Source organism: Gobio gobio (assembly GCF_949357685.1).
Source record: "Gobio gobio genome assembly, chromosome: 4".
Lineage (NCBI taxonomy): Eukaryota > Metazoa > Chordata > Actinopteri > Cypriniformes > Gobionidae > Gobio > Gobio gobio.
This window is the reverse complement of record NC_137100.1, coordinates 49163855-49189088: the sequence shown is the minus strand read 5'-3', so window position 1 is coordinate 49189088 and position 25234 is coordinate 49163855. Positions and strand designations below refer to the sequence as shown.

At 38.6% G+C, this 25234-nt stretch overlaps 1 protein-coding gene across 1 annotated transcript in view; it reads right to left on the bottom strand.

Annotated features, from left to right (window-relative positions):
- Positions 1 to 24834, bottom strand: part of cchcr1 (coiled-coil alpha-helical rod protein 1) — a 31232-nt gene extending 6398 nt beyond the window's left edge. The window contains exons 1-13 of the mRNA XM_079815027.1: positions 24590 to 24834; positions 23637 to 23889; positions 23390 to 23548; positions 23233 to 23308; positions 23033 to 23140; positions 19599 to 19693; positions 19383 to 19497; positions 19161 to 19271; positions 18903 to 19043; positions 7513 to 7623; positions 2473 to 2579; positions 2164 to 2276; positions 2015 to 2090 (exon numbers count right to left, since the gene is read on the bottom strand). Coding sequence (XP_079671153.1) covers positions 2015 to 2090; positions 2164 to 2276; positions 2473 to 2579; positions 7513 to 7623; positions 18903 to 19043; positions 19161 to 19271; positions 19383 to 19497; positions 19599 to 19693; positions 23033 to 23140; positions 23233 to 23308; positions 23390 to 23548; positions 23637 to 23889; positions 24590 to 24653 — 1529 coding nt within the window. The 5' untranslated portion in view covers positions 24654 to 24834. The remainder of the gene's footprint in view (positions 1 to 2014; positions 2091 to 2163; positions 2277 to 2472; positions 2580 to 7512; positions 7624 to 18902; positions 19044 to 19160; positions 19272 to 19382; positions 19498 to 19598; positions 19694 to 23032; positions 23141 to 23232; positions 23309 to 23389; positions 23549 to 23636; positions 23890 to 24589) is intronic.
- Between the last annotated feature and the right edge of the window lie 400 nt (positions 24835 to 25234).

Genomic DNA, 25234 nt, shown 5'->3' with positions numbered 1-25234 from the left:
AAGGTACCATTAAAGTGGTTTGGCTTCTAGCAGTGTTCATCTCCAAAGTAACTTGCGCTCCACGGCTAACCTGCTCCAGGGCAGGTTATGTTCTGGATAAGAGATCTCAAACTGAAATTAGACCAATCAGCTGTGAGCAAAGTGACACATCTCTGATGCAATGAAGTCACTCAATGAATTTCTACTCCAAATTAAAGGTCACTACATAGCAAATGGTTTTTAAAGACTAAAGTGTCTAGCTTTTAAAAATGCTTATTTATAATAATTTTGAATGACTTAGATATAATTTATGTAATTATTATACCCTTAATCAATTACACATGTATCATTTTAGTTAATCTATCATTAATAGGCACATAGTTAAAATTAATATAAATAGCCTAGGCCATACAAATAAGCTTTAAAATCAATAATAAAGCTATAAAAATGACTACATGTGAGTTTAAATGTGCAATTCTCTTTATCAACTAAACTAACTTCATAACTTTTACTTGCACTGACTAAGTAAGATTTTTCTTAAAGTTGTCCACTTTCATAGACAGCTCTTTTCTTTTTCCTGTGTAAAATTGTTTAAATTCTTAATATTTTCAATCTTGTAATATTCTGCAGAAGAGAGAAATCAATTTCGCTGCTTCTCTCGCGAGAAGTAGACGTCGGTTTCACTGATCCACATTGTGTGATTGGCTGTTCACTACTGATGTCACAGCTAAAATTCTAAACTCACGATCAAAGCCTGAGTTGACAGAGAAAGCTGATGATCAGCATCATTGGACCAACAAAGCCTGAATAGATTGGTTTGGTTTTGTCAACTCGAAACTTATCCTCTAACCCTGAGTTTGTTAAACTACCATCATGGTACAGGCCCCTGAAGGTGTGCTGTGGTATCTGCCACCAAGATGTTGGCAGCAGATCCTCTAAGTCCTGTAAGTTGCAAAGTGGGGCCTCCATGGATCAATTTTTTTGTTCAGCACATCCCACAGATGCTCGAATTTGGAGGCCAAGTCAGCACCTCAAACTCTTTGTTGTGCTCCTTAAACCATTCCTGAAAAATTTTTGCTTTGTGGCAGGGCTCATTATCCTGCTGAAAGAAACTCCAGCCACCAGGTGGTGTGTGTCAAAGTAACAACCACATGGATGGCAGGACCCAAGGTTTCCCAGCAGACCATTGCCCAAAGCATCACACTGCCGGTTTGCCTTTTTCCTTTAGTGCATACTGGTGTCATGGGTTCCCCAGGTAAGTGACGCACACGCACCTGGTAAAAGAAAACGTGATTCATCAGACCAGGCCACCTTCTTCCATTGCTCCGTGGTCTATTTTTGATGCTCACATGCCCACTGCTGGTGCTTTCGGCGGTGGACAGGGGTCAGCATGGGCACCCTGACTGGTGTGCAGCTATGCAGCCCCATACGCAACAAACTGTGATGCACTGTGTATTCTGACACATTTCTATCAGAACCAGCATTAACTTCTTGAGCAATTTAAGCTACAGTAGCTTGTCTGTTTGATCGGACCACACGGGCCAGCCTTCGATCCCCACATGCATCAATGAGCCTTGGCCGCCCATGACCCTGTCGCCGGTTCACCACTGTTGCACCACTTTTGATAGATACTGACCACTGCAGACCGGGAAACACCCCACATGAGCTGCAGTTTTGGAGAATCTCGGACCAGGTCGTCTAGCCATCACAATTTGGCCCTTGTCAAACTCGCTCAAATCTTTACACTTGCTAATTTTTTCCTGCTTCTAATACATCAACTTTGAGAAAAACATTTTAACTTGCTGCCTAATATATCCCACCCACTAACAGGTGCTGTGATGAAGAGATATTCAGTCATAATGTTATGCCTGATATATAAATAATATATATATATATATATAAAATGACTGTGCTGAAACTCAAGGATCTTTTCTGGCTTTTCCAACAACCAACGCTGAAGAAGTCACCTTAAAATAAAATAACTACTCAAAACAATGAATATCAACGTCTCCAACTCTTCCCCATGATTCTGTACCTCTCTGACACTGCCGGCTCTGGAGATCTTGTGGCTTTCTTGGTTCTCCACAGAGCTTCTTTCCTCAACAGCAGCCCTGCAGACAAACAACACACGTTATTAAAAGTGAAACACACTTACACACGCTCACACACAGATGATAATCTCACCATGTACTGTGTCCAGACGTTTGGCAGCGAAGGCGAGTCTCTGGTTCAGCTGACTTACACTGGACTGAACTGCTTCCATCTGACCTGCCTTCATTCCTACGGCTGACATCACCCTGATGAGAGAGACAGAGAGAGAAAGATAACACACAGAGAGGCAGATGTTTATGGATGAGCTGACTTCAGGGGTTTGTTCAGAGGAACAGTCAGCTTTAATCTAATCATGACAGTCATGTTGGTCTTTAAAAGACTTGCAGAGCACTAACAGATCCAAGAGCCAGCTCAAGGGGTGTGATTGTGTGTGTGTGCTACCTGTGTGCAGTTTCACTGATATCATTCAGTGATCCCTCTATGCTCTTATTGCGCTCTTTCAGCTGAGCATTCTCCTGTAGAGCTCTGTCCAACTGCTGCTGAATTCCCTGAACACACAAAAAGCAAGCACACAGGCTGTCAGAAACATACATTTGCCTGTAGGCGTTAAAGAAGAAGAGTTTCAGTGCTGTCACCGTGTAACACAGCTGATCAGCTGGACAGCTGCTCTGCAAGCATTGAGTAATCACAGATGAACAATGTGATGCTAAAACAGCAGATCTTCTGTGAGTCAATGCTGAACAAGCTTAAACCTCCCTAAGCTCAATCCAACCTGCTCATGCTGTTAAAAAGCAAAGATAAGGAGGAAGAAAGAGGGAGAACAAGATGAGCTCAGGAGGGTTAGAGAGAAATCTAATGCTGAAATGATCATGTGAATATCAATGAGCTAGACTTAAGATTTTTAGTGAGTATTCACTTAAATTTCAGTCTGTTCCTCACACAAAGCAATCACATGACCTGGAAGACCTGGCAGCAACACATCTGGCATCTGTGCAGACTTTAAGGCCCGTTTTACACCAAGAATGATTATGGAGTCAAAATAGGGCCACATATATCTGCAAAATAACACGTTTTGCAAACAAAAAATATGTTTTGCAACAAAAAAAAAGTTTTGCAAAAAATAATAATTTTGCACAAAAATAAATAGAATATTGAGAAAAAAATGCTTTTTTGCAAGTAAAAAAATAATAATTGCAAAAGAAAAAAGTTACCACTGAGAGAAAAAATAAAGTTTAGCAAAGTAAAACTTGCAGCATTGACTTTGCAACACCTTTGCGCCGCTCCTTTAAATCCGCGTTTCCGTCATCCGTGCCTCTGCGGCGCAAGCTTTCCTTTGCGCTTCATTTTTCTTTGCGCCTTGCTTTGTGTCCCTGATTTGACGTGGGGGAGGGGTCAAGACAGGGCCGGATTAACCATTAGGGCAACTGGTCACTTGCCCAGGGGCACAGGACATCTAAGGGGCCCTGGGCACTGTCAAATAATATGTTAGATCACGTTATAAACGCAATCCTCACTTTCCTAATTATATGCAGATTTTTGCAACCCGTTCGATCAAAATATGTTAAATCGCGTCAAAAACTGTGTCTGTAGCTTCTTGAGCTGCTGTGCAGCGAGCGAGGACGAGCTATCAGGTCGAATCACGTGACTTGACGCTCTGAAATCAGTGTTGCCAGATTGGGCGGTTTTGAATTTGATTGTGAGGTTAAAAACGGGGTTGGGCGGGTGGACAAAATTTGACCTGGTTTGGGGTCAGTTTGGTTGTTTTCAAACATCTACATTTTATTGGTTAATAATAAACTCAAGTGTGCATCATGACACACACCGGACCAGCGTTCAGCGTAGAGTCAGCTGGCGTTGGTGTTGACGTCGCCGACGAGCACGCACTTTCAGCCAATCAGCGATCAGCAAGGAGTCGCGACTCGCTCATTCATGACAGGTTTTCAGCGCGAAATTGTAGCTGGATATCAAATGATCGCTATGCCAAAGTGGCATAAATATGTAAGTTATCTACAGTAATGAGTGGGAGAGTGAACCAACTCTCAAAACGTGAATTACACTGACTCAAAGACTCTTACATATAACTAACTCCAAGAGGTTGAATGACTTGAATTGAAATCGAATAGGCTAGTAACTTATATGACTCCTGACCTGAGCATCATCGTGTGCACACTGGCCTGATCAGGACATCTGCACCTTTTAAACCGTCTAGACTGCGCTCTACTCATCCCAACAGCTGCTGAAAGAGGTTTGAATCAACGATTAATCCATTTTGACTGTGTCAAGTTCTGCTTTATGTTCTATAAATATGTACTTCACGAAAGACATAACGTTATTGTAGTTCTATCTGAAGTTAAACCACAACACAAAGGTAAACGCATTATTGTTGTTCATTTTTTATTGTACAGTATCAGTGAATGACACATTTTGGCTGTGGTGTGTGCAGTAATGTGTGCGTAATGCCTGCTAATTACATTGTTTATTCCGATTATATTGGGCACTTTTTGCACTTAAATTAGTTTATTCTTACTGTTGACATTTGAAAATGATGCATGTGTTTTTCCATGGGTTAAAATCATCGGTTAATTTCGTGATTTTGACAGTTTCCACTTGGACATTTTAGTCATGCATGACTGTTTTTGAATGCCCTGTTTTGATCCATTTTCCTGAGAAATGTTTTTTATTTTTATTTTATTTTGACATTATTTAGTTTTAAGGAGATAAAATGGTGCTAATCAGCCTTGATTGACATGGCAATAAAATGATATCACATTATTTTGGCAGTTCAAATTTTGGGCGTTCTTTTCTTGAACTGGGTGGGTTTTAGTGAGCTTTTGGGCTTGAAATCGTCGACCCAATCAGTCAACATTGTCTGAAATTTAAACAGGAGCGCTAAAAGAAAATTTAAAAGAGAAAAGGAATTGAAATTAGTCGACATTGTGAAACATATTCCAAAAATAGCCACAATTTCACATTGTAGCATTTTAGAAATAAAAAATTTCTGGTTTTAAGTTAAGGCTTCCCTAGCGGTCTGCTTTATTTCACTGTTGCAGTCAAAATATAATTGATTGGCTATATTGAAACATTTAATAATTACTCTGTAGCAGCCACCAAGTTCTGTGAAAGGTTCATTGTAAAAAGTTATGTTAAACATTAGTGCATCATTAGTGTTCTGTCTCTTGAATGCACTTTATGCTGAGGCTATTACATACATCGCCACTGAGCATTGCAGAAGCCTGATTTGTTAGTATAGTAGGCTATGCTCTTGGTGAAAGCGACTTTGCGATTGTTGCTTTGGGGCAGGGGCAGCCCTTGAGTCTTGTTGCCCAGGGCACAGGAAATTGTTAATCCGGCCCTGGGTCAAGAGGTTGGGGTGTGTACATGGGTGTGTACAAGGGACGAAGACGTCCTTCTCGTTACGTCAATCAATACAATCTGACTTAAATTTGGCCACTCGCCCTTGAGGCTGAGCAAATGTGCTGATCTCTCGCTGTCTCAATTAATTTGCCCAATCTCATTCACTTTCTATGCAGAGGATGATCCATCGATGTCTAGCATTGGTGTAAGGGTTATAAATACCCATGTTGCATGCATGCAGCTCTCAGCTATGTTAACTAACCAAACTACATCAGGAATCATTTCTTGAATCAGTGTTGGGGTAAAGTGTTACAAGTAGAGCTGTCAATTTAACTCATTAATTAAAAAAAAAACACATGATTAAAAAAATGTATGCAATTAATCATGCCCAATATATTCTTGTGTTCAAAGACAGCTAGATGATATGCAGCAGAATGACACACAGAGGTCTCGAGATCCATACGGTCTGGGGCTCGCGCTGATGACGTAACGAGAAGGACGCGCCTTCGTCCCTTGTACACACCCATGTACACACCCCAACCTCTTGACCCCTCCCCCACGTCAAATCAGGGACACAAAGCGAGGCGCAAAGAAAAATGAAGCGCAAAGGAAAGCTTGCGCCGCAGAGGCACGGATGACGGAAACGCGGATTTAAAGGAGCGGCGCAAAGGTGTTGCAAAGTCAATGCTGCAAGTTTTACTTTGCTAAACTTTATTTTTTCTCTCAGTGGAACTTTTCTTTTGCAATTATTATTGTTTTAATTACAAAAAAGCATTTTTTTCTCAATATTCTATTTTTTTTTGTGCAAAATTTTTTATTTTTTTGCAAAACTTTTTTTTTGTTGCAAAACATATTTTTTGTTTGCAAAACATTGTGTTATTTTGCAGATATATGTGGCCCTATTTTGACTCCATAAATGATAACTATAAATACAACGATAACTACTCTATTAGCATCCACACCAGTAGTTTATTCTAAGCACATGCTGCAGTTATGTCTGAAACTTTAAATGCTTGTGCTTTAAAGCACAGGATTCTGGATTCTGATTGGCTGTCAATGTTTTTCTCGTTCATCAGCTAGAAAAGCTCACTCTGAAAGTGATTCTAATGAAATCATGTGCGCCTCAATCAGCTGCCTATAGTTCAGTAGTCAGGGCACTGATCAGGGAGTCGGCCATTTTAAGGGCTGTATCAGTCGTAAAATCATTCTTGTGCGCTGAAACGCTTGCTTCCTAAAAACTCCCACAAGTTGAGAGATGGACATTTTGAAAAAGGTTTTTTAATGTTGTTTTCTCACCAAGGCTGCATATATTTGATCAAAAATACAGTAATGATTTCTAAAAGATAATGCAACACTGAAGACTGGAGTAATGGCTGCTGAAAATTCAGCTTTGCCATCACAGGAATAAAAGACATTTTAAAATATATTACAACATTAACCAGTTAATTTTTGATCAAATAAATGCAGCCTTGGAGAGAATAAGAGACTACTTACAAAAACATAAAAAACCTTAATGTTTACAAACTTTTGACCAGTACTGTACATCCCTGGACAAGTACTGAACATAATCTAGCTAATATTTATAATTAATTTATGGCAAAAATGTTGCAGGTATATGTAACAATCAAAGTATTTATCATAACATACTTTAAATAACATTGAAAAAATAAGTGTCAGAAAAATATCAATTCTGCTGTTGTTCATAAATACCAGTAATAATGTTGTACAACTAAGACGTTGTCATGTTGCCGGAAATACAGCAATCAGTGTCCCAATATGTAGTGAGCCAGGGCCCTTCCTGTCCTTACCAGTGCCCGAATTCATGTACAAGATATGCTGATTCACAACCTAGGGAGCTGATCGAGACGAACCCATCGTTTCATTGTGCCGCTATTATTTTCTATTTAGAACAACTTGTTATTGTTATAGTTATAGTCCTTGGTACGAACAGGCCTTTAGCTATTACCAATGAGAGGGAATTGATTCTAACAGGAGGACCATAAGTGACCCCACAAACACAACTAACTCAAAACAGCCTCACGCCTAGCTTTCACTGATCCTACAACCAGACTTAACCTCAACCTGAGTGTGTATGTGCATATGTGTATTACTATGATGACAGCGTACCTGCGCGTGCACATGCTGTAACTCCAACTGGGCTGTTTTGTCCTCTAGGTGGTGCTGAAGGACACTGTTCTGCGACTGCAAACACTCTATTTCCTGCTGTAGAGAGGAAACCTACACACATTTACAGATTCATATATTCACACATCCAAACATGATAAAACAGACAATTATTACAAATGTGTTAATGGTATCAGCTACTATTAATGGTGTCAGTTGATTTGATTTTTATAATCATAATTTTAGAAGACAACATAATTGTCCAGATTGACGATTTTTTTGCAGATTGATTCAAGTAATTGACATACACTACTGTTTAAAAGCTTGGGGATGGTACAATTCTTTGTTTTTGAAAGAAGTCTCTTAAACTCACCAAGGCTGCATTTATTTAATCAAAAGTACAGCGGTAATATTGTGAAATATTACTTTAATTTAAAATAACTGTTTTCTATTGTAATAAATTTTAAAATACAATTTATTCCTGTGATGGCAAAGCTGAATTTTTAGCATCAGTAGTCTTCAGTCACATGATCTTTCAGAAATCATTCTAATGTGCTGATTTGCTGCTCGAGAAACTTTTTTTTTTATATTGTTATCACTGTTAAAAAAAGTTGCTGCTTAATATTTGTTGAAACCCAAACACATTTTTACAGGATTCTTTGATGAACTCAAAATAACAGCATTTGAAATAGAATTGTTTGTAACAATGTAAAATTACGTTCTGTCTTTTGATTAAATTAAATGCATCCTAGCTGAATAAAAAGGTTTCAAAACTTTATATATTTAGGGGCCAAGCACCGAAGGTGCGAAGGCACCTATTGAAACCGTTCCCGTTCTTATTATTAGGGGCCAAGCACCGAAGGTGCGAAGGCACCTATTGAAACCGTTCCCGTTCTTATTATTAGGGGCCAAGCACCGAAGGTGCGAAGGCACCTATTGAAACCGTTCCCGTTCTTATTATTATTATTCATCTTCTTCTTCTTCTTCTTCTTCTTCTTCCGCCACGAAGTCTATGGCAGCCCATAGAACCGTATGGTAAAAAGTTGTGAAATTTGGCACACTAATAGAGGACAGTCTGAAATGTCACCGTAGCAAATTTGGAGTCTCTAACTCAATCCCTCTAGCGCCACCATCAGTCCAAAATTTGACTCATGTTTATGCTAATAACTTTTGAACCATAAGGGCTAGAAACAAAATTCTTTTTTCCTCTGATTCCTTGGCTCAAGACGATTCCATTGCAACCTATGACGTCATTTTCCGTCATAAAAATTTTCCCGCCATTTTGAATTTTCCGAAAAACCTACTTTTACAAACTCGTCCTAGACGGTTCATCCGATTTGCACGAAAATTGAACCAGATCATCTTCAGACCATGCTGACAAAAAATCTTGCAAATCAAGTTGATTCGTCAAATCATTTGCGATAAACGCGCAAACAAATTTTACGTAGCGGTTGCAAAAACACTCTTAAGGCAATATCTCCTCAACGCTTTATCGTATTCAAACCAAACTTGGTACATGTCATCACAAGCATGACTTGAGGCAACATACAGCGTTTCGGCGCAGCGCCACCTACTGGTCCGGAGATACGAAAAATTGCTATTTTTGCTTATGACTTCTGAACTGTTTGTCCAAAAATCATAAAAGTGGTCTCGTTACATTCAGGACGGCATGCCGAGTCGTCTGATATTAAATTTTACCATATCGGCCATTTTGGCTGTCGGCCATTTTGAATTTTGTCAAAAAATGCTATATTTTACAAATGCATTAGTATATTGTTACTAAACTCGGTATGTGACTTCCTTGCTATGCCCTGAAGGTACTCAAAAAGTTTTAGGGCAGTGCCACCTTGTGGTCAAAAGATATAACAAACTTGACAAAAATGCTAATAACTTTTGATTAAATTAGCCTAGTATATTGAAACTGGTCATAATAGAGTCATTGGCTCATGCCGATTCAATTGCAACCTATGATGTCATTTTCGGTCATGATAATTTCCCCGCCATTTTTAATTTTCCAAAAAACCTACTTTTACGAACTCGTCCTAGACGGTTTGTCCGATTTGCACGAAAATTGAACCAGATCATCTTCAGACCATGCTGACAAAAAATCTTGCAAATCAAGTTGATTTGTCAAATCGTTTTCGATAAACGCGCACACAAATTTTGCGTAGCGGTTGCAAAAACACTCATAAGCCTATATCTCCACAACGCTTTATCGTATTCAAACCAATCTTGGTATATGTCATCACAAGCATGACCTGAAGCAACATGCAGCGTTTCGGCGCAGCGCCACCTACTGGTCCGGAGATACAAAAAATGGCTATTTTTGCTTATAACTTTTGAACTGTTTGTCCAAAAATCATGTTTTCCGCACCATGCTTTGAAGGTACTCAAAACGTTTTGGGGCAGTGCCACCTTGTGGTCAGAGGTTATAACAAAATTTACAAACATGCTAATAACTTTTGATTAAATTAGCCTAGTTTAATGAAACTGGTCATAATACATTCATTGGCTCATGCCGAGAACAGAGATACTAATTTTTCCATATTTGGTCAAACATCCTGTCCTCAATGTTCTTATTTGATCAAAACCTACTTTTTCAAACTCATCCTAGACCGTTTGTCCAATTTCCACCAAAATCGAATCGTATCATCTTCAGACTGTGTCAACAAAAAGTTAGGGATTTTGCATCAATAGATGAAACCGTTTTTGTAAACCGCAGCGACGAAGTTGAGCCATTATGCCAAAATTACTCTTGAGGCTGTATCTCTGCAATGCTTTGACATATTGGCATCAAACTTTGCATGTGTCATTGTTCCCTTATTCTGACCACACCATATCAATTTCGTATCTGTGCCACCTATTGGTCAAAAGTGATAAACCATTAACTTACATTATTAGTGACTCAATATATGATATTTCAGCCATTTTGCCTAATCTTCTTAAACTGTATAATTGTTAATTGTTGCAGTTGGTCTGACACTCTCAGACTACAATGCATTTTCAGCCTTTTGCTTAAAATCATCTTAAAACGTGATTAATTGCTCATTGCTCCAGTTGATCTGACACTGCCAGCCATTTTGGCATGTCTTGTCTTCTTCTTTGCGCTTGGCCCCGGTATTGCTGCTTGCAGCTATATTTCATCTTCTTCTTCTTCTTCTTCTTCTTCCGCCACGAAGTCTATGGCAGCCCATAGAACCGTATGGTAAAAAGTTGTGAAATTTGGCACACTAATAGAGGACAGTCTGAAAAGTCACCATAGCAAATTTGGAGTCTCTAACTCAATCCCTCTAGCGCCACCATCAGTCCAAAATTTGACTCATGTTTATGCTAATAACTTTTGAACCATAAAGGCTAGAAACTAAATTCTTTTTTCCTCTGATTCCTTGGCTCAAGACAATTCGATTGCACCCTATGACGTCATTTTCCGTCATAAAAATTTTCCCGCCATTTTTAATTTTCCGAAAAACCTACTTTTACGAACTCGTCCTAGACGGTTCATCCGATTTGCACGAAAATTGAACCAGATCTTCTTCAGACCATTCTGACAAAAAATCTTGCAAATCAAGTTGATTCGTTAAATCGTTTCTGATAAACGCGCAAACAAATTGTATGTAGCGGTTGCAAAAACACACTTAAGGCAATATCTCCACAACGCTTTATCGTATTCAAACCAAACTTGGTACATGTCATCACAAGCATGACTTGAGGCAACATACAGCGTTTCGGCGCAGCGCCACCTACTGGTCCGGAGATACGAAAAATTGCTATTTTTGCTTATAACTTCTGAACTGTTTGTCCAAAAATCATAAAAGTGGTCTCGTTACATTCAGGACGGCATGCCGAGTCGTCTGATATTCAATTTTACCATATCGGCCATTTTGGCTGTCGGCCATTTTGAATTATGTGCTAAAATACTATATTTTACAAACTCATTAGTCTATCGTTACGAAACTTGGTATGTGTCTTCCGCACCATGCTTTGAAGGTACTCAAAAAGTTTTAGGGCAGTGCCACCTTGTGGTCAAAAGATATAACAAACTTGACAAAAATGCTAATAACTTTTGATTAAATTAGCCTAGTATATTGAAACTGGTCATAATAGAGTCATTGGCTCATGCCGATTCAATTGCAACCTATGATGTCATTTTCGGTCATGATAATTTCCCCGCCATTTTTAATTTTCCAAAAAACCTACTTTTGCGAACTCGTCCTAGACGGTTTGTCTGATTTGCACAGAAATTGAACCATATCATCTTCAGACCATGCTGACAAAAAATCTTGCAAATCAAGTTGATTTGTCAAATCGTTTTCGAAAAACTCGCACACAAATTATGCGTAGCGGTTGCAAAAACACTCATAAGCCTATATCTCCACAACGCTTTATCGTATTCAAACCAATCTTGGTATATGTCATCACAAGCATGACCTGAAGCAACATGCAGCGTTTCGGCGCAGCGCCACCTGCTGGTCCGGAGATACAAAAAATGGCTATTTTTGCTTATAACTTTTGAACTGTTTGTCCAAAAATCATGTCTTCCGCACCATGCTTTGAAGGTACTCAAAACGTTTTGGGGCAGTGCCACCTTGTGGTCAGAGGTTATAACAAAATTTACAAACATGCTAATAACTTTTGATTAAATTAGCCTAGTTTAATGAAACTGGTCATAATACAGTCATTGGCTCATGCCGAGAACAGAGATACTAATTTTTCCATATTTGGTCAAACATCCTGTCCTCAATGTTCTTATTTGATCAAAACCTACTTTTTCAAACTCATCCTAGACCGTTTGTCCAATTTCCACCAAAATCGAATCGTATCATCCTCAGACTGTGTCAACAAAAAGTTAGGGATTTTGCATCAATAGATGAAACCGTTTTTGTAAACCGCAACGACGAAGTTGAGCCATTATGCCAAAATGACTCTTGAGGCTGTATCTCTGCAATGCTTTGACATATTGGCATCAAACTTTGCATGTGTCATTGTTCCCTTATTCTGACCACACCACATCAATTTCGTATCTTTGCCACCTATTGGTCAAAAGTGATAAACCATTAACTTACATTATCAGTGACTCAATATATGATATTTCAGCCATTTTGCCTAATCTTCTTAAACTGTATAATTGTTAATTGTTGCAGTTGGTCTGACACTCTCAGACTACAATGCATTTTCAGCCTTTTGCTTCAAATCATCTTAAAACGTGATTAATTGCTCATTGCTCCAGTTGATCTGACACTGCCAGCCATTTTGGCATGTCTTGTCTTCTTCTTTGCGCTTGGCCCCGGTATTGCTGCTTGCAGCTATATTTATTATTCATCTTCTTCTTCTTCTTCTTCTTCTTCTTCTTCTTCCGCCACGAAGTCTATGGCAGCCCATAGAACCGTATGGTAAAAAGTTGTGAAATTTGGCACACTAATAGAGGACAGTCTGAAATGTCACCGTAGCAAATTTGGAGTCTCAAACTCAATCCCTCTAGCGCCACCATCAGTCCAAAATTTGACTCATGTTTATGCTAATAACTTTTGAACCATAAGGGCTAGAAACAAAATTCTTTTTTCCTCTGATTCCTTGGCTCAATACGATTCGATTGCACCCTATGACGTCATTTTCCGTCATAATAATTTTCCCGCCATTTTGAATTTTCCGAAAAACCTACTTTTACGAACTCGTCCTAGACGGTTCATCCGATTTGCACGAAAATTGAACCAGATCATCTTCAGACCTTTTTGACAAAAAATCTTGCAAATCAAGTTGATTCGTCAAATCATTTGCGATAAACGCGCAAACAAATTTTACGTAGCGGTTGCAAAAACACTCTTAAGGCAATATCTCCGCAACGCTTTATCGTATTCAAACCAAACTTGGTACATGTCATCACAAGCATGACTTGAGGCAAAATACAGCGTTTCGGCGCAGCGCCACCTACTGGTCCGGAGATACGAAAAATTGCTATTTTTGCTTATAACTTCTGAACTGTTTGTCCAAAAATCATAAAAGTGGTCTCGTTACATTCAGGACGGCATGCCGAGTCGTCTGATATTCAATTTTACCATATCGGCCATTTTGGCTGTCGGCCATTTTGAATTTGGTCAAAAAATGCTATATTTTACAAATGCATTAGTATATTGTTACTAAACTCGGTATGTGACTTCCATGCTATGCCCTGAAGGTACTCAAAAAGTTTTAGGGCAGTGCCACCTTGTGGTCAAAAGAAATAACAAACTTGACAAAAATGCTAATAACTTTTGATTAAATTAGCCTAGTGTATTGAAATTGGTCATAATAGAGTCATTGGCTCATGCCGATTCAATTGCAACCTATGATGTCATTTTTTGGTCATGATAATTTCCCCGCCATTTTTAATTTTCCAAAAAACCTACTTTTGCGAACTCGTCCTAGACGGTTTGTCCGATTTGCACAGAAATTGAACCATATCATCTTCAGACCATGCTGACAAAAAATCTTGCAAATCAAGTTGATTTGTCAAATCGTTTTTGATAAACGCGCGCACAAATTTTGCGTAGCGGTTGCAAAAACACTCATAAGCCTATATCTCCACAACGCGTTATCGTATTCAAACCAATCTTGGTATATGTCATCACAAGCATGACCTGAAGCAACATGCAGCGTTTCGGCGCAGCGCCACCTACTGGTCCGGAGATACAAAAAATGGCTATTTTTGCTTATAACTTTTGAACTGTTTGTCCAAAAATCATGTCTTCCGCACCATGCTTTGAAGGTACTCAAAACGTTTTGGGGCAGTGCCACCTTGTGGTCAGAGGTTATAACAAAATGTACAAACATGCTAATAACTTTTGATTAAATTAGCCTAGTCTAATGAAACTGGTCATAATACAGTCATTGGCTCATGCCGAGAACAGAGATACTAATTTTTCCATATTTGGTCAAACATCCTGTCCTCAATGTTCTTATTTGATCAAAACCTACCTTTTCAAACTCATCCTAGACCGTTTGTCCAATTTCCACCAAAATCGAATCGTATCATCTTCAGACTGTGTCAACAAAAAGTTAGGGATTTTGCATCAATAGATGAAGCCGTTTTTGTAAACCGCAGCGACGAAGTTGAGCCATTATGCCAAAATTACTCTTGAGGCTGTATCTCTGCAATGCTTTGACATATTGGCATCAAACTGTGCATGTGTCATTGTTCCCTTATTCTGACCACACCACATCAATTTCGTATCTGTGCCACCTATTGGTCAAAAGTGATAAACCATTAACTTACATTATCAGTGACTCAATATATGATATTTCAGCCATTTTGCCTAATCTTCTTAAACTGTATAATTGTTAATTGTTGCAGTTGGTCTGACACTCTCAGACTACAATGCATTTTCAGCCTTTTGCTTAAAATCATCTTAAAACGTGATTAATTGCTCATTGCTCCAGTTGATCTGACACTGCCAGCCATTTTGGCATGTCTTGTCTTCTTCTTTGCGCTTGGCCCCGGTATTGCTGCTTGCAGCTATATTTATTATTCATCTTCTTCTTCTTCTTCTTCTTCTTCTTCTTCTTCTTCTTCTTCCGCCACGAAGTCTATGGCAGCCCATAGAACCGTATGGTAAAAAGTTGTGAAATTTGGCACACTCATAGAGGACAGTCTGAAAAGTCACCATAGCAAATTTGGAGTCTCTAACTCAATCCCTCTAGCGCCACCATCTGTCCAAAATTTGACTCATGTTTATGCTAATAACTTTTGAACCATAAGGGCTAGAAACAAAATTATTTTTTTCTCTGATTCCTTGGCTCAAGACGATTCGATTGCACCCCATGTCGTCATTTTCCGTTATAAAAATTTTCCCGCCATTTTTTATTTTCCGAAAAACCTACTTTTACGAACTCGTCCTAGACGGTTCATCCGATTTGCACGAAAATTGAACCAGATCATCTTCAGACCATGCTGACAAAAAATATTGTAAATCAAGTTGATTCGTCAAATCATTTGCGCTAAACGCGCAAACAAATTTTACGTAGCGGTTGCAAAAACACACTTAAGGCAATATCTCCGCAACGCTTTATCGTATTCAAACCAAACTTGGTACATGTCATCACAAGCATGACTTGAGGCAACATACAGTGTTTCGGCGCAGCGCCACCTACTGGTCCCGAGATACGAAAAATTGCTATTTTTGCTTATAACTTCTGAACTGTTTGTCCAAAAATCATAAAATTGGGCTCGTTACATTCAGGACGGCATGCCGAGTCGTCTGATATTCAATTTTACCATATCGGCCATTTTGGCTGTCGGCCATTTTGAATTATGTGCTAAAATGCTATATTTTACAAATGCATTAGTATATTGTTACTAAACTCGGTATGTGACTTCCTTTCTATGCCCTGAAGGTACTCAAAAAGTTTTAGGGCAGTGCCACCTTGTGGTCAAAAGATATAACAAACTTGACAAAAATGCTAATAACTTTTGATTAAATTAGCCTAGTATATTGAAACTGGTCATAATAGAGTCATTGGCTCATGCCGATTCAATTGCAACCTATGATGTCATTTTCGGTCATGATAATTTCCCCGCCATTTTTAATTTTCCAAAAAACCTACTTTTACGAACTCGTCCTAGACGGTTTGTCCGATTTGCACGAAAATTGAACCAGATCATCTTCAGACCATGCTGACAAAAAATCTTGCAAATCAAGTTGATTTGTCAAATCGTTTTCGATAAACGCGCACACAAATTTTGCGTAGCTGTTGCAAAAACACTCATAAGCCTATATCTCCACAACGCTTTATCGTATTGAAACCAATCTTGGTATATGTCATCAAAAGCATGACCTGAGGCAACATGCAGCGTTTCGGCGCAGCGCCACCTACTGGTCCGGAGATACAAAAAATGGCTATTTTTGCTTATAACTTTTGAACTCTTTGTCCAAAAATCATGTCTTCCGCACCATGCTTTGAAGGTACTCAAAACGTTTTGGGGCAGTGCCACCTTGTGGTCAGAGGTTATAACAAAATTTACAAACATGCTAATAACTTTTGATTAAATTAGCCTAGTTTAATGAAACTGGTCATAATACAGTCATTGGCTCATGCCGAGAACAGAGATACAAATTTTTCCATATTTGGTCAAACATCCTGTCCTCAATGTTCTTATTTGATCAAAACCTACTTTTTCAAACTCATCCTAGACCGTTTGTCCAATTTCCACCAAAATTGAATCGTATCATCTTCAGACTGTGTCAACAAAAAGTTAGGGATTTTGCATCAATAGGTGAAACCGTTTTTGTAAACCGCAGCGACGAAGTTGAGCCATTATGCCAAAATTACTCTTGAGGCTGTATCTCTGCAATGCTTTGACATATTGGCATCAAACTTTGCATGTGCCATTGTTCCCTTATTCTGACCACACCACATCAATTTCGTATCTGTGCCACCTATTGGTCAAAAGTGATAAACCATTAACTTACATTATCAGTGACTCAATATATGATATTTCAGCCATTTTGCCTAATCTTCTTAAACTGTATAATTGTTAATTGTTGCAGTTGGTCTGACACTCTCAGACTACAATGCATTTTCAGCCTTTTGCTTAAAATCATCTTAAAACGTGATTAATTGCTCATTGCTCCAGTTGATCTGACACTGCCAGCCATTTTGGCATGTCTTGTTTTCTTCTTTGCGCTTGGCCCCGGTATTGCTGCTTGCAGCTATATTTATTATTCATCTTCTTCTTCTTCTTCTTCTTCTTCTTCTTCTTCTTCCGCCACAAAGTCTATGGCAGCCCATAGAACCGTATGGTAAAAAGTTGTGAAATTTGGCCCACTAATAGAGGACAGTCTGAAATGTCACCGTAGCAAATTTGGAGTCTCAAACTCAATCCCTCTAGCGCCACCATCAGTCCAAAATTTGACTCATGTTTATGCTAATAACTTTTGAACCATAAGGGCTAGAAACAAAATTCTTTTTTCCTCTGATTCCTTGGCTCATGTCGATTCAATTGCATCCTATGATGTCATTTTCGGTCATGATAATTTCCCCGCCATTTTTAATTTTCCAAAAAACCTACTTTTACAATCTCGTCCTAGACGGTTTGTCCGATTTGCACGAAAATTGAACCAGATCATCTTCAGACCATGCTGACAAAAAATCTTGCAAATCAAGTTGATTTGTCAAATCGTTTTCGATAAACGCGCACACAAATTTTACGTAGCGGTTGCAAAAACACTCATAAGCCTATATCTCCACAACGCTTTATCGTATTCAAACCAATCTTGGTATATGTCATCACAAGCATGACCTGAAGCAACATGCAGCGTTTCGGCGCAGCGCCACCTACTGGTCCGGAGATACAAAAAAATTTGCTATTTTTGCTTATAACTTTTGAACTGTTTGTCCAAAAATCATGTCTTCCGCACCATGCTTTGAAGGTACTCAAAACGTTTTGGGGCAGTGCCACCTTGTGGTCAGAGGTTATAACAAAATTTACAAACATGCTAATAACTTTTGATTAAATTAGCCTAGTTTAATGAAACTGGTCATAATACAGTCATTGGCTCATGCCGAGAACAGAGATACTAATTTTTCCATATTTGGTCAAACATCCTGTCCTCAATGTTCGTATTTGATCAAAACCTACTTTTTCAAACTCATCCTAGACCGTTTGTCCAATTTCCACCAAAATGGAATCGTATCATATTCAGACTGTGTCAACAAAAAGTTAGGGATTTTGCATCAATAGATGAAACCGTTTTTGTAAACCGCAGCGACGAAGTTGAGCCATTATGCCAAAATTACTCTTGAGGCTGTATCTCTGCAATGCTTTGACATATTGGCATCAAACTTTGCATGTGTCATTGTTCCCTTATTCTGACCACACCACATCAATTTCGTATCTGTGCCACCTATTGGTCAAAAGTGATAAACCATTAACTTACATTATCAGTGACTCAATATATGATATTTCAGCCATTTTGCCTAATCTTCTTAAACTGTATAATTGTTAATTGTTGCAGTTGGTCTGACACTCTCAGACTACAATGCATTTTCAGCCTTTTGCCTAAAATCATCTTAAAACGTGATTAATTTCTCATTGCTGCAGTTGATCTGACACTGCCAGCCATTTTGGCATGTCTTGTCTTCTTCTTTGCGCTTGGCCCCGGTATTGCTGCTTGCAGCTATATTACATTATATTTCACTTACCAAAAGATTCAATATTGACTTTAAACACAGTGTATATGGACTTACACTATGGTTAGCAAAATCTGATCTCATATATGTAGGAATGACTTCTGAAAATCAATTTCAGGAGGCAAATAAAAATGCTAATTACTTACACTAGTGGTTAGGATATTGTATGATATGATATGATATGATATGATAGTACGCGATGTATGTGCGTGGGGATGTGTTTACATTACCATGTTGTGTAGTTGTGTTTTCTCTGTGTGGAGTTGCAAGTCCCTGGTCTGCAGTTTAACAAGCAGCATGAAGACCTTTTGTCTCCAAACACTCAACATCTGCCCAGCCTTACTGCCAGAGTACAACGGGTCAGTCTGCACCTACACACATAACAAGTATGTCTAAATATACTAAGGAAATTATCATCCATCAATCAAACTGCATTGGTCATTCAATTCAAACACTAAACATATGTCGGTATATGTGTGTAATTGTACCTGTTCACCTAGCTCTTTCTCTTGTATGGCAAGAATGTCACTGGATGCATTCACTCTGACATTCAGTAGCTGGACAGATAGAGACAGGGCTTCCTTTTCCTTCTCCAAATGCTATACACACACAATCATAATAAAAAATAAAAATTCATGTAGTCACTGAAAATAATTATGCAAATATAATAATGACATTTCAGTGGACTGCATATGTGTATGTGTACACACCTGTTTCTGTCGTCTAAGCTCTTCCTCTTCTTTTCTCTCAGAGATGTTGCTGCCAATGTAGGTGCGCAGTTTCTGCACACACTCAGACTGTTCCAGCAATGAGCTGTTCAGGACACTGCATAAACACAAATTATGTGACTTCAGATAAACAGACCTGTAAATGATTTGTCATTTAGAAACAGAAATATGAGCAACTTATTTTTTATATACACTCACCTCAGCTGATTTCTTAAGTCATCTCTCTCCGATATCACTTCTTGTATTTGGGTCCTCAGTGAACTCGCTTCATGTACAGCATCAGTTCTCACGTTCTGATATTCAAAAAGGTTGAAAGTTAGATCACATAGAAAAATCACAAAGACAATTACAAGGAATTGGAGGATGAAGTCAAACTGTATCTACCACGGAGCACAAAGACTCACATGTACAGTGGTATTTGGACACTCTGTATTGTGACATACATCTGAGTAAAATGGATTATAGAAAAGAATGCTAGACAACAAGATCAAGTTATTATATTTTAAAATATCCCAATTAATATCTGACCCAGAGATGGCCTTTTTCTTGCTCAACAGGAAACTTACTTGTCTAACTATTGTAATTTTATTTTAAAACCTTTGTTTTAACCACTAGTAGCGGTGCAATGGATCACAAAACTCACGGTTCGAATCATATTACGGTCTTTGAATCATAAACCGGATCATTTTACTAGTAGCAGTGCAACGGATCACAAAACTCATGGTTCGAATCATATTAAGGTCTTTGAATCATAAACCGGATAATTTGTAATAATAATAAAAAAAACGGATAACCGGATAAATAAATAAAAAGTACTTTGATAGCACATCAAAACCTACTAGCCTAAATAATCAAGTTCAAACATTATTAAAGACAAGTGAACAGTCAGTAATAAAATGGGAACAAATAAACAAATTACAAGCAAACATAAACACAATATAACAAAGTTACAAATAAAGTAAGGTCTAAGAGTAGCATTCAGGTACAAATAAATGAAAAATAACACTGTATAGTGTACACTGTATGAATTAAATATAGATTAATCTTGTTTGATTAACATTAATGACCTCATGCATGGATTCAATATAATGATACACATCTGATTTCTTTCTCAACGGTTTACATTAATTTAAGACTGTGTTTACTGGAATACTTGCTGAGATGTGCATTTTGATATAATTTTGTGTGTATGTGTCCGTTCAAGAGCAAGACGATGCAGAAAAAAAACTATGTGGTGTATGCACATTATTGAAACACGGTGTGTGTGGCTGTGTGCAAAGATAACAGCGTTCTTGTGCTTGAATGGTTTAAAATTGCTTGAATGTGTAAATTGGCAAGACTTAGAAACACATGCAAATGATGGTTGAACTTTGCAATTAATCCGCTAATGGCATACTTCCCGAACTGTAGGGCCTGGTCAACTATAATCAACTATAATCCGTAACACCCCTAACCGCTACTGCGGTGGTTCTCAACCAAAGAAAACTTCCAAAAGGTCCACAGAATCTTAAATAAATGGCTATTAATATATCAAACAATTTAATTCTAAATCTAATAGATATTAAGATTAGCCTGGATGCCAGCCGAATTTAGCCTCGCCCACAACATTTTTACTCGGGCAGTTCGGTCTGGACTTGATCGATAGAGAAGTAAATATGCCCGAACAGAAACTGTTCGGACCAATGAAATTGTCAGGGCGGGCTTTAGACGATGATGGACAGATGATCAACAGTAACGTAATCATGTACGTCATCAAAGGCGCTTGGGTTGAGTTTGTTCTAATCCTAAACGGAGAACTTGTTCGTATATGCATTCACCTTTACTATTTCTCTCAGAAATGATGATCGTGTTGGTAAGTAAACTCTGTGTATCCTTTTTTTTACAACACCGGCAAAGATCGTTTACACTCATATTTTTCTTCTAACGTTAGGCTACTTATTCCAGACAGGGTTGCCAAGTTTTTACAACAAAACCCGCCCAATTGCTAACGTTCCTCAAAACTAGCCAAAAACAAGCCCAATAGCTTTCCAGGGGGGGTTCTCCGGGAAAAAAGTCATTTGGGGGGTAAATTATGTGTTATTTTGGCAGGGCTGGCAGCTAAAAATCGCATTCCTGGGTCTGTATATCACATAATTGGGGTCGCTTCAACCCGCGGACATGGCAACCCAGTGCAGTTGAGTTCTGTTGACATTTGATAACTAACGTTATGCGTCGCTCCGTTGCTCTGATTGGTTGTAGGTCTATCCAATTGAGGTCTTTCCTGGTTCGGTTGAAACACGCCCCATAATCACAGCCCAACGGAGCAGTTTCAGACTCAAATTCTGACTAGAATTGAGTATGACGACGTCAGGCTATATTAAGATGCTAAAATAAATAAAATAAGAAGATCTTGAAAAAATTATTTGTTAATTTGTTTATTATCTCAACAGTTTTGAAAAAATTACAGATAATATCTTAGCCTATATAGGATTTTAATATTTGTTGGATATTGTGTTGGAAATACGAGGGCCTTTTGAGTAAAAAAGGCTGAGAACCACTGTGATATATGGAAAAAAGGTGTGTAGAGTTCAGTGGCAGCTGGTCAATAGAGGGCGCTGGGGCGCCGCCGCATCAAAATTCCAGAAATGTACATGTATACAAAAATGATATAAAAATGAAATCAAAATAAAAAAGTTTACTCATACGACGTGCTGGTTATTAGTAAGAGCCTCAGAATTTAATAAAAACTGGCTTTGATCGGTTAACTAATATGTTCTTCAATATGTTTCATGCGGTTTCATGCACAAGGGACGCCAGACAAATGGATCTCTATCTGAGTCCAAAAATATACGGGCAGCATGTGACCTGAAGCTGGTCTCTAATTGGTTTTTAAAGATCCTCCTCCGGACGCAGGTCGCTGCGTCCCTGGCGAATCAGAATTGGATGCGTGTTATTTTATCCAATCTGATTGGTTCTCGTCACCTGTCATTCAACTTTCCGTTCTTGGCCACTAAAGCGAAAGTGCGCGGGCGACACAGTCACTCCGACTCCGCCAAAACCTTGTTATGATGATCACTTTCGTAGAGATGGCAGCAGTTAAACCAAATTCTTTCACAAGGCGTTCGTTGGAAGATCCCGAACCGGACCAACGCGATTTACAAATCCAGCAGCAGGCCAGTGACAGAGGATGAAGCTGCACTCGGAGCTTCACGCGCTTGATATGAGAAACGTAAGTGGCTGGTTGGATGTTGTTAGCAATGCCCTTTATTGCTTTCCCTGTCTTTTATTTAAAAGTGTCGGTACTGAAGTTTTGTGGACAACAACGGGGGTAAGAGATCTCAAATATCTAACTGAACAATGCAAACGTCATGACACTACTGAGATGACTGACTTTAATCAGAGAGTCATTGAGAAATTTGCTGGCCATAAAGAAAGGAGAGCAAATTTTATGTTCAAATAGTCAACATGCTAGTCCGTTGTTGCTGGGGTTTTTTTTGGGTTTTTTTCCTCATTCAATTATATGTGGGAAATTAATGTGTAAAAAGATAAAAGTGAAGACACTGAACATAGAGTTCCTTTAAGATACTTAAAATATTAGAATATCATTGCTACGGAAACAAAATATTGCCAATATTGTGTTAATTATGCCTTACCTGTGTCTCTAACTTTTGTTGCAGTCTCCCCATCTCCTGCTTTGAGTCATGCAACACTTTCTCCAAACGTTGACATTCTAATTTGTACTCCTTTTTTAAGTTCAAAAGCTAGACACACAAAATAAAATACACATTCCACATATACATATATATGATAGGATTCAGAGAATAAGGTAATAGTGTATTATTCATGTATTTACCAGATCTTGGCTCATACTGAGTTCAGACTTGCAACTCTTCAGTTCACTGTGTAACTCATCACGCTCCATACACTGTCTGCACACACACATACATATTTCAGCCTACATAAACAGTGAAAGTAACAGACATGCAGTCAGTCAGTTTGCGTTTTTGTACCTGTTTATTTGGCTTTGCTGATCTCTGATCTGCTCTTTCAAACACTCTTCTCTTCCTTTCAGACGTTCCATCTCGACCCCCATCACTTCCTTGTCTTCTCTTAACCTTTCCATCTCTTGCAGCAGGGGCTTTGAGCTGCTCCTCTCATCTTCTGGTAACCTGACAGAGAGAGAGATGAATTTATAGACAGACCTCTAAAATCACTAGACTGGATTCAACAGGGGCAGTGCTTGTTTTATTTGTGTACCTGTGTTCAGAGCGCTGCTGTAACATTTTCTCGCTCTGGTGTTTGTGATGGATGGGCCACCATGCTTCCACTCCAGCATTCTTTGTCCAGGTGAGCCCTTCCTCATTGAATTTAGAAGGGGGTGGAGCTCTGAAAGGTGTGGACTGTGGCAGAGCTTGGGTGGTCGTGGTCTGTGAAGCTGTGGGCCGGGCCACAGGACCCCCAGTAAACTGAGCAGGTGTCATCAGAGAAGGAGTAGGGTTAAGGACAGATGCTGGGAGAAAAACAGACAGACGCATATTAATGTAATAAACACAGAACGATAGAAAGAAATCTCTCTTTTGAGTTTGTGTCCCCTGAGCATCTGGGTGTCTTTTTATCTTTATATTCACATTTACAATATTACAGATGCCTTACATACAACACAACAAAACTGCTCATTATTTTAACCACCTTTTAGCTTTCTTCCAGTTCACTTTTATCCTGTAAAGCCTCAAAAGGTAATAAAAAAAATGACTTTTTTTAAAATGGAACCATTTATCGAACCTTTAGACGAAATATCCAAAAATGAAAAAGTGTGCTTTTTGTTGCGCATCATATTTGATACTTAGAGACCAAAGAAATGTGTGTATCAAATGTGAAACAGAAGGCTTTCTAGCGTTAAGTCCTGAGGTGTGAGTACAAACGGTCCATGTAGACTATGGAGTTAATTTGAGACCTATACACTGCAATTAAGATATTATAAATGCTATTTAAAATAGTGTTAGATGAAATGTATCATATCACACAAAAGAGCTGTCACTAACGCTACTTGACATGTCTTGTCAACTAAGTTACCCTGATATACACAAATATACTGCTTATTTTGATATTATATATAGTAGCATCACAATATATATAAGAGCACCAGCTCGTTTGTGTTTGTTTATTTGGTTTATGTCGGTCATTATTCGGTTCATTTTACATTTGTTTACCTCCGTCAGGAGCTTTCATGAAGTCCGCCGGCGCGTTCAGCTGTTCTGCTCTCCACAGATCCATAATAACCACTAAAATCCCGGTCTTGCAAAAGAAGTCTTATACAAATATGTAAAACTTTTAAAATCGAAATGTTTTGATGATTATTTCACGTCACACTTTTAGAAAGTGCGCGTCCCCCGCCGTTGAGTTCAAAGCTGCGCTTGCAGTTGTTGTCATGGCAGAGATTTCCGGTCGGTGCGAGGTACTACAGCGCCCCTTGCCGTTTGATTTGAAGAACTACTATTCCAACTTTTACTTCAATGAAAAATATTTCTGTCAAGGTACTCATTTGAATCATTGTCATTAACCTTCAATATTGTTCTTCACACTTGTGCATTTGAAATGTCCAAAAAAGACAATATGCATGCTGAGGGGCTGAGTGTGTGAACAAATTATCTGCATGTTTTTTTCTGAAACCTGACCAGTCATGCTTTAAACTAAAGTTGGAGACATAATTTTTACATCCAGGGCGCACAACATTATTCTAAATTTCTATAAAAAGAGTGTTTAATTTTATTTATTAATTGTATTGCATAAAAAACAACAACTAACCCTTTATGTTCAGTAGAGGTTTGTCATGCTGCGGTGTTTGCCACCGATCT